The 10,132-nt window shown below is 39.9% G+C and overlaps 1 protein-coding gene across 1 annotated transcript; it reads right to left on the reverse strand.

The window, feature by feature from the left end:
* Positions 1 to 1,536: 1,536 nt before the first annotated feature.
* On the reverse strand, positions 1,537 to 2,445 carry LOC135430103 (uncharacterized). The gene has a single exon (XM_064684656.1). It carries the CDS (start codon positions 2,443 to 2,445, stop codon positions 1,537 to 1,539), a length of 909 nt encoding a protein of 302 aa, XP_064540726.1.
* Positions 2,446 to 10,132: the final 7,687 nt, after the last annotated feature.

Raw genomic sequence — 10,132 nt, forward strand, 5'->3', positions numbered from 1 at the left:
AGTACAGCGCTGTATCGCTTGCGTCCGTGCTGAGCGATAACTGAGCATCTGGAGCAGGATGTACCAAAAGTGTTGCTGCAGCTAGAGAACGCTTGCATTCCTCAAAATGTTTCAGCGTGTCACCTGTCCAAGTTATTGGAGTTGAGTCGTTTTTTTTGTTACCCGGTATTAATTGTACCAGTGGTGCTTGATGCGTGATTGCTTTTGGCAGGAATCTTCGATAAAAGTTAATCATTGCCAAAAAACGTTTCAGTTCTTTTGCGACTGTGGGCAAGGGAAATTCGATGATGGTTTTCACTTTGTCTGGTAATGGTTTGATGCCACTATGATCGATCAAATGCCCAAGAAACTCGATTGATGTTTGACCGAAACGACATTTGCTAGTGTTGATTTTGAGATGAAAACGTCGAAGTCGTTCAAAAACTTGCCGAAGATGGATTTGGTGTTGCTCCATATTGTCTGATGCAACGGCGATATCATCTATATAGACGAAAACAAAGTCTAAATCCCTCAGTGCGGAATGCATGTACCTTTGGAAGGTTTGTGCAGCGTTGCACAATCCAAATGTCATGTGTGACTCAAATAATATAAATGGTGTGGTTATTGCAGTCTTTGGGATGTCGCCTGGTTCGATGGGGATCTGGTGATATGCACGGTTAAGATCAATTTTTGAGAATATTTTCTTGCCATGAAAAATATGTGTACAGTCTTGTATGTGTGGAAGTGGATACCTATCCGGAACAGTTTGTGCGTTGAGGGCACGGTAATCACCACATGGCCGCCATTCGCCTGTTGGCTTGCGGACCATGTGCAACGGCGATGCGTATGCACTTTTTGATGGTCGGCACACACCTATTTTAAGCAAGAACTCGAATTCCATTTTGGCAGCCCTAAATTTGTCCGGAGTGAGTCGACGAGGTCTTGCGAATGTTGGTGGGCCTTTTGTCTCAATGCAGTGAGTTACACTAGATGTTGTGTGCTTCGGTGATATGGCATTGAGTTGTGTGATGTCCTTGAATTCCTCCAGCAGCCGGGCGAACTCACAGGATGCGTTAAACGTTTTTAACGTTGTTATAGATCGAAGACTGCAGACACCTTGACGTGCTATCAAAGTTTGAGCGTCGATTAATTTACCATCTTTGATATTGACAAGAAGGTTATAGTGCTGTAGGAAATCTGATCCAATGATTGGAAATTTTGTGTCAGCAATGATAAAATTCCATGTGTATGGACGACGTAACCCAAGATCGAGAGTGAGACGGGTTGAGCCATATGTTTTAATGGTAGTGCCGTTAGCAGCAAAAAGAGGGTTTTCGCTGGTGGCTAAGAAACGTCGGTTTATGGCTGCAGAAGGTATGACTGACACATCAGCGCCAGTGTCGATAAGGAACTTTTTACCAGACTTTGTATCTGGAATAAATAGTCGATTAGAGGTTGTTATACTGTGAACGTTTATACTAAGCTTGGAAAACTTTTTTATGGCATAAACAGATTGGCCGTCGAAGTGGCCAATTTGATTTTCTTCGACGGTGTTTGCTAGTTTTTTTGGTTGTTGGTGTTTTTTCGATTAAAGGAACATGGTGCAATGCAGTGTTGGGCACTGCAGCCATACTTGTTATGATACCAGCAATTTTGGTTTGAATCGGCCTGTGCGTTCGGTGCATTGCTGCGGTTGGTTTGTGATCGATTGCGACTGCGAGTGCGTCGATTTCCGTCGTTTTTATTGCTGTTGAGCAGCTGACCAAGTTTTGTATTGATGTTTTGAAACATTATGTCCTGGGCATCCAGACGTTTTTCTATCGTACTGATGCGGTTGTCCATTTGATGCTCAGTTGCAGTGTTGTTACGGGAAAGCACTGCGACGTTATCACATGAAGTATAACTTAGTGTATCCATTACGGCGTCAGCGGCTGTTGCAAGTTGCGATAGTGTTGTATTCGGGGAAGTCTCAAGAATACCTGCGATGACAGCGCGAGCTGCAGGAGGTAGGCGTTTAATCCAATATCGACGTACAACTGATTCGTCGTTAGTAGCGTTGGTTTGCTGTAGTTGGCTGAGGAGATGGCTTGGACGTCCATCACCAAGTTGAATGCCAGTGGCAAGTTTGTCGAGGCGTGTGATCTCTGACTCAGCGAACTTTGCCAGGATGGCTTGTTTGAGTGTAGTGTATGGATTTGTTTGAGGCTCGTTTTGAACAAGATCGTGAACTTGATCTAAGTATTTGGGATCCGCATATGTGATGACGGCTGCGTACTTCTCGTGTTCCTTTCGTAAGCCTATGCCTTGTAAAAGAAACCAACTTTCTAGCTTTGTAAAAAACATTTCAATGTTTGTAACCGTGTGTAGTTGAGGAAAAGGCATCTTGACGAAAACAGAATTTACATTGTTTGCAGCTTCTGCATTGCTGTTCTCAATGTGAGCGCTAGCATTATTCTCGTCCTCCATTTTGTATTTTAAGCGTCATGTATTTCGTGGAACTGCGCAAAATGTCTATCTTTGTGTGAGTATGTCGCAGCAAAGCTATGTATATGAGTGTGTCAATTAGCTTATAATTCTGAATTGAATTGGCGAAAACTTTAGTATGATCTTGAAGTATGCCTGTTGGTGATGTTTGCAATTTAAGTAGGTGCTCCGTCTCTCCTGAGTTGCGCACACTTTGGTTATTGTCGGGGGTCACCAATTTGGTTATTTGGATGGAACTTAATAGTCAAATTCTACATCCGTTAACACAAGTAAAATATTTCAGTTTAAACTTTACTTATTATACACAAAAAAGTGAATATTTAGATGCGTAGATGTCGATAGGTAGAGAGCTCGAGATAGAAGAAGGTTGTACGTGCTTTTCGTAATATGGTGAAATTCAAAGTTAGTGTAACCAAACTTATCAAAGAGAAAAAACTTAAAATGTATCAGTTCCTGTGCTGCCAGATCGCCACAAGTCCATTATCCAATTTATTATCTAGCATTTTTTCTGCCAATAATTTACTTTTCAATAGTCTCATCCCACTATGCTCAAAATATGTTACAATTACAAACTTCACATTTTGGAATTCCATTAGCTAGTGTCAGTTGGCGGTAACATATGAATGGCAATAGTACCGCTTCTCTTAATAAAAAGCTGATCGGTTTGATTTGATTAACGTAAGCGACAATAAGTTTTCGTTCCAACGGTCAAATTTGAGGGATTTGGCCATCTTTAAATGTTAAAAACTGTGGAATAAGTAAAATTTAGAATTTAAATTTAAAGTTACCGCTTGCTTTTGATGCTATATCAGCTGTTTGTGGTAATGATACTTTTATATTTTTCATAACATCGATACGAAATTCGAAAAATCATGGCAAAAAACACTAATCACTCTACCAACATTTTTTGCAAGTGTTACATTTTTAGCAAATATGAAAAATGTGGTTTCTTATGGGAAAACGTACAGGCAACATGTTTCATATTAGCAAAAAATTGTACATTCGCAAAAAATGTTTGAGATGTCGACACTGGAATTAGGCTATAATACAATACTATCGAACATAAATTATTGCTTAGGCTAATTTTTAACATTTGGTGTCCAGTTTTTTGCAGTATTATTTATGTGTTTATTTATTTGGCTCCCAGTATACTCTATAGAAATCATTTTTAGAGCGCTCAGGTCATTATTTAAATCACAAGCCTCCATAAAATCTCTGCCCAATACTACTGCCCACCTCATAGGCTTGTCAGCCAATAGTAATAAATGATAATTGATTTTTATTAATTAAAAAAAAAAATAACAATACTCTTACAACTTTATTTAATCGGCTATCATTTAGCACAAAATACAAAACATTATGTGGCTGGAGCTCTTTTTATTAACGAAATGGCGCTGCCCGAATCTTTCTACAAAAATGGATCTGTTTATGTTATCATTAAAATGAAATTGTACCTGTTTTTCATAATTATTTACACCCTTTCCAGCGTATGTCTTTCTTTGAGGGCAATGAGCTACTAGATGACTTATGACACCACATCCATAGCCATGCCTACTGTTGGGCTTCCAACAGTCTATTGCCCAGTGCCCGTTGTAATTACAATAAAAAAAACAACAACGACTTTGCGCCTCCTTTTCCACCAGAACCGCCATGCTGCCGTAGAAGCACAGATGGGAATGCTCATTCCATCTTCACTGGGTCATCAATACATTGAAGTCTGGCCTGTAGCCGTAAATTTTCCTCAGAAATGCCTTCAATAACACGATCTACCAACTCCTCATAGTCCATATTGAGGTCTCCTGCCAAAATAGTTTTACTCTCAAAGAACAAAGTTAATTTTTCGGTAGGCTGCCAAGGCGCGCGATAAACTTGCGTGGCAGCCAATTTTCCGCCAAACGCCACCATTATTTGATCCAACAGCTCGTTTAATGGCTTCAGAATGCGTTAGGGATCCATAATCAAACACTGTAATGCATTTCCTTTTTGTTTGGTAACACACAAGACTTGATTCCTAATTCAGTTGATAAAGTTCAGCAACACTTTTAAATTGCGCAATCCGATTGCGCGAATGTGGCCGAAGTCCATTCCGTTTTGTCGCTGGAAGCAAATTAATTTAATCACTGTTGTTGTTTTCGATAGCGTTGGTTTCGTTAGCGCTGTTCTCGTCAGCATCTAACTGCAATTGCTGATTGGCACTGACGGCTTGCAAGCGTAGTTGTTAGAGAATACTTTCTTTCTGCTGCATCCGCACAATATTTCTTTGCGATGCCTGGCTGTCAGTCGGCTCCTCCTCATTGTGAGTCTCGTCAATCCTGGAAGCACACCCCTGTCGCTTCCTGGCACCGTATTTAGACGCGCCACTAGCTCAGCGTTGGACCCTGTTGTGGAGGCACCCAAAAATGCCAGCCATTTTTTGAATGTAGCCACTGTCACATACTTAATGTTTATATGCCAGGCTTATATCCCACTTCTGAGATTGTAATAGTCTTTTATTTTTATCTGTATCTCTGTTATTTTCACAACCTAGTACCAGAGCACATTCAAATACATCCGTCTTTTATCAACTCTGCTCAAAAAGTGCCTCTTTCCTCTTTTTCTCAACAATGTCAAGCTATGTAAAAGCTAGATGAGTAAATAGCTAAGAGCGAGCATTTATTTTTTTATATCAGGCTACACAATTATAGTTCAGCACGTAAGTGAATTTCTGTAGATTTAGATTCTCTTAAGTTAGTAACTAAGCCCAAGCGTTTTAGAAAAACAGTTACAAATGTTTTGGAAATTAGTACGTGAAATTCGTAGGAATATGATTTAATCTACTTTTATAAGTTCAGATGAACGACTGTACACTTCTGGTAAAATCGAAGGATATGATTATAAAGGGCTTTCGGATTCAGGAGCTACTATTAGAGGAGGATAAGCAGTTCAGCAATTGCTAATGCATAGCAAATGGCACCGCTAACAGAATTGTTGCTAAGCTACACACGCAAATCACTTACCGCCAGTTAATTAAAAGTCTCGAGTTATCTATTATCCCAGAACTTAAACAGGATATTTAGCTACGTATTAATTTTTGGCGGGAATTCGGCTTGTTGGGAAAAACAACTTAACAAGCAGAGATATCAGAATTACAGGTTGGAGCGCCAGTAGAACCAAAGCAGCTCCCCAAATTTAATCTTCCTTCTAAATAGGAACAGAAGCTTCCCAGTACGCCCAAAACACTTCGTCGCCTTATACATGAAGGTATTCCTGCACATTTGCGTACAGAAGTCTTCGTTTACTGGGACGACTTATAAGTGCCCTCAGACGATTTTAATTCCTACCTTGTTTTGCTTCAGGAGATTGCATTACATTTAAGTGAAGCAAACTTTAAAAAATCTCAGTTTTGCATGACAGAGAATACATTTCACGGGGTTTCCTAAGAAAATGAAGGCAATCAGTGAGTTTTCTGTTCCGAAAACAGTCAAGCAATTACGTTGCTTCTTGGATGTGGTTGGGTGCTATAGGCGTTTCGTAAAATACTATGCCGTCATCAGTTATCCGGTAACTAAACGTCTAACAAAACCAAAGTGTCGAGAATGGAATCAGAAAGCCACCTATTCAAAAAACACCCACTTTTTATACCCTGAACCAATTAAAAATGAGTAAAAAGTGTAAATTGTTGTTGTGCAACTGTAAGTAACAGGCAGAAGGAATCATCTCCGACCCCATAAAGTATATATATTCTTGATCAGCATCAACAGCCAAGTCGATCTATCCATGTCGGTCCGTTTCCACGCAATCGATAAAAATCGACATCGAAATCCTTTTTTGAGCAAATCCCTAGGTTTTTAAAGTTAAAGTCCCCAAACTTGACATGTGGTTTCTAGAATAGTATATATGTATATATATTATCATTCTTCATTAGCTGTAGTGTTACGTGTTTGTATTTGTTTTTTGGGGGGCCTATCGTACTTTGCTTTAGTGCATATCTTGCAATTTGTTACTATTTCGTTGGCCAACTTCATCATTTGTAGAAAATAATAATCGCGAAGGATTTGTTTAGTATTTTCCTGGGCGGCTCTGTGCGCGCGGTAATGTGCGGTGGTGACAATTTCGATTTGTTCATTTTTGTCTGTAATGTCGACTACGATATTTTTGCAGTGCCTGGATTTGGTTGCGGGGAAATTTAGCACCAAATCATGTTGTATACTGGCTAGACGGTATTGCGTTTACCGCGTCTGTGTTGATGAGTGGCCTAATTGTTTCGAATAGGGTATTTTTGTCTGTGAAGTTTATAAGGTGGCGTATTTTTAGGTTTTTCGCTTCTTCAAGAACAATTTGATTTTTGCAACAGTTTAAAGGCTTTTCAGTCGTTCCGATCGTGTAAGTCAATGACATGTCGCTGTGAATCGTTGCAGCGTCTAACTGTATATCGTTTTGTAAGCCGTTTACATTTTGACGAGACAGGGCATCAGCCACGTAATTTTCTTTGCTTGGTTTGTAGAAGACTTTTGACATGTGTTCATCAATGAATGCCATCGTTTGATTTTTGCATTCGTTTTTCTATCTGAGACAGCAAAAGTAAGGGGCTAATGGTCAGTGAAAATATTTATTTCTCTTGCCCCATAGAGGTAATTTTGCAGTTTACCTAGAGCCCGCAAAATAGCTAACAATTCTCGCTCATTCGTGGCGTAGTGTGTCTCGCTTTGCTTTAACATGCGTGAAATCATGGAAATATGTCTGCCCTATTGGGATAGGACTGCACCGATGCCATCCATTCAGGCGTCAGTAGTTAAGTATGACATCTTCTGATGCCAGGATATTCCTCAGTCTTTCGAAGGCACTACGTTGAGTTCCGTCAAATTCAATCGTGACCTTTTTGGACATATGTTTGCTCATCGAGCCATTTTCTCCTTTGAGAATATTGGTTAGAGGCCTTGCTATTGCTGCGAAGTCCCTCATAAACCCCCTGTAGTAACTAGCTAACCTCAGAAATGATCGCAGGCTGAACAGAGTTTTCGGCTCAGTATACTTTTGTATCGCTCTGACCTTTTCAGGGTCAGTCTTTGCCCCGTTTTGGGTCACCACAAAGCCTAAGAATTCGACGCTCTCTTTAAAGAACTTGGTATTTTCTTGTGCTACTCTCATGTTGGCATCGGCCAAGCTTTTTAAGATTGTGTCAATATGTTGCACATGGTCAATTTCGTTTTTAGAAAAGATTATTACGTCATCCACGTAAACGTAACATATTTTTCCTATGTGTTCCATCAGGATGTCATCGATGGCTCTTTAAAAATGCTTCCTGCGCTTTTCAAGCCATATGACAGACGGCAAAACTGATATTTCCCGCCGTTCACTGCGAATGGCGTTTTCTCACGGTCTTGTTCCGCTAGATAAATTTGGTGATACCCCGAAATCAAATCTAGAGTCGTAAAAAATTTTGATTTTCCTAGATTCGCTAGGATCATTGGAATATTCGGCATTGGGTATCGATCGGCTATAGTTCGCTCGTTTAGCTTTCTAAAGTCGATCACTAATCGTTTATTTTTCCTGCCAATGCTGTCAAGGCCTTTTTGGTCAACAACCCATGCTGGGCTGTTGTATGGGGACTTTGATGGTCTACTGATGCCATCTTTAAGTAACTGATTGATTTCGTTTTTTACAAAATCTGAAACTCCCATTGGGTAAGGGTACAATTTAGTGTAGATTGGCTCGTTGTCTACAGTGCGGATTGTAGCAATGACAGGTATTGAATGGCAACGCCTCGTTAGAGGTCGAAAACACTTTTATTCTTTTCAAAATCATGCTTCTGAATTCCTTTTTGACGGATGTAGGCACTATTATGTCATCCACATCTGTGAAGTTTACACTGTCACAGTAAAGATACTACAACTGCTCGGATTTGTTTTTATACCCTGAACCCATTTTCAATGGGTAAAACGGGTATTATGTTACTGTGCAAATGTATGTAACAGGCAGCAGGAAGCATCATCGACCCCATAAAGTATATATATTCTTGTTCAGCATCAATAGCCGAGTCGATCTAGCCATGCCCGTCTGTCTGTCTGTCCGTCTGTCCGTATTTCCGTCCGTCCGTATGTATGAACGCAAGGATATGAACCTATAAGAGCTAGAGACTAGCTGTAGGTCCTCCTAATGCTCGCGCAGATCGAGTTTGTTTCCGATATTCGATAACTTGTCCCGTTTCCAAGTAATCGATAAAAATCGATATTGAAATCCTGTTTTTTGAGCAATTTCGGCAAACAATATGAGCTGGAGTCACCAAACTTGACATGTTCTTCTAGAATAGTATATGTATGTCAAGTATCTTTCATTTTATACCCATTGCCACCTCCCCACTACCACCGAAAAGCCATAAGTCAAGTTAATTATCCAACTTGTATTGCCCATCAATTTAAGCCACAATTTATATGCAATTGCATTTTTGAGAATACACCAATATTCTTTATTCTATTCAACAATAAGATGTACTGTCGAAAATTGCATTAAGATCGGTTAAGAAACACAAAAGTTATGTGCGCACGTGTTAGCAGCATAGCTGCTGCGCAAATTCCAAGAATTTCTGTATACATGTACACACACACACATTCATGCGTGTTTGCTTTGAATTCTATCAACAGCATTGCAATTGCGATTGTATTGTTTTCTGTGCTGCTATTTTAAATGGTTTTTTTTCTCATTAAGGCTCAACTATTGGGCCCTTGAGTAGAGGCAGCGGTAAGTGGTGCGGTTAGTTGCGAGTTCGAACCCTGCCAAGAGAACAATCTTTTTATTTTTTATTTTCATTTTTCTTTATTAATACTAAATCAAACGAGCGCGTAGCGCGAGCTGCTTTTGGTTTTGGAAGAAGAGGGTTCAGGGTATCCCCTAGTCGGGAGCTCCCGACTAGAACCTCTTACTTGTTTGTTTTTATCTTGGTGGCTGTTATTGCCCTGCTGCCTTTTGACGAAATGAGGGCTTCTCTCACCGCCACGATCATCTCTATTGTTCTTGCCTTGTTTCGCGCGCGGTCGATTTCTGTTATCTTCCCTCGCCTGTTCTCTCTCTGCAATGGCTTTGGCGTAGGAGGCCAAAAACATACTGCGCTCTATGATCGATTCTGCTTCTCTGGCTAGTGCCAATAAAGACGCTCAGCGTTGGACCCTGTTGTGGAGGCACCCAAAACTGCCAGCCATTTTTTGAATGTAGCCACTGTCACATACTTAATGTTTATATGCCAGGCTTATATCCCACTTCTGAGATTGTAATAGTCTTTTATTTTTATCTGTATCTCTGTTATTTTCACAACCTAGTACCAGAGCACATTCAAATACATCCGTCTTTTATCAACTCTGCTCAAAAAGTGCCTCTTTCCTCTTTTTCTCAACAATGTCAAGCTAGGGATGAGTAAATAGCTAAGAGCGAGCATTTTTTTTTTATATCAGGCTACACAGTTATAGTTCAGCACGTAAGTGAATTTCTGTAGATTTAGATTCTCTTAAGTTAGTAACTAAGCCCAAGCGTTTTAGAAAAACAGTTACAAATGTTTTGGAAATTAGTACGTGAAAATCGTAGGAATATGATTTAATCTACTTTTATAAGTTCAGATGAACGACTGTACACTTCTGGTAAAATCGAAGGATATGCTTATATAGGGCTTTTGTATTCAGTAGCTACTATTAGAGGAGGA

The sequence above is a fragment of the Drosophila montana genome, unplaced genomic scaffold, assembly GCF_035044405.1.
Source record: "Drosophila montana isolate Dmon_TW-CO22-7 unplaced genomic scaffold, ASM3504440v1 contig_2894_1, whole genome shotgun sequence".
Lineage (NCBI taxonomy): Eukaryota > Metazoa > Arthropoda > Insecta > Diptera > Drosophilidae > Drosophila > Drosophila montana.

What these genes read in the sequence shown, in the direction of transcription:
- LOC135430103 (XM_064684656.1), bottom strand. Translation starts at nt 2,445, where the DNA reads ATGGAGGACGAGAATAATGCTAGCGCTCACATTGAGAACAGCAATGCA.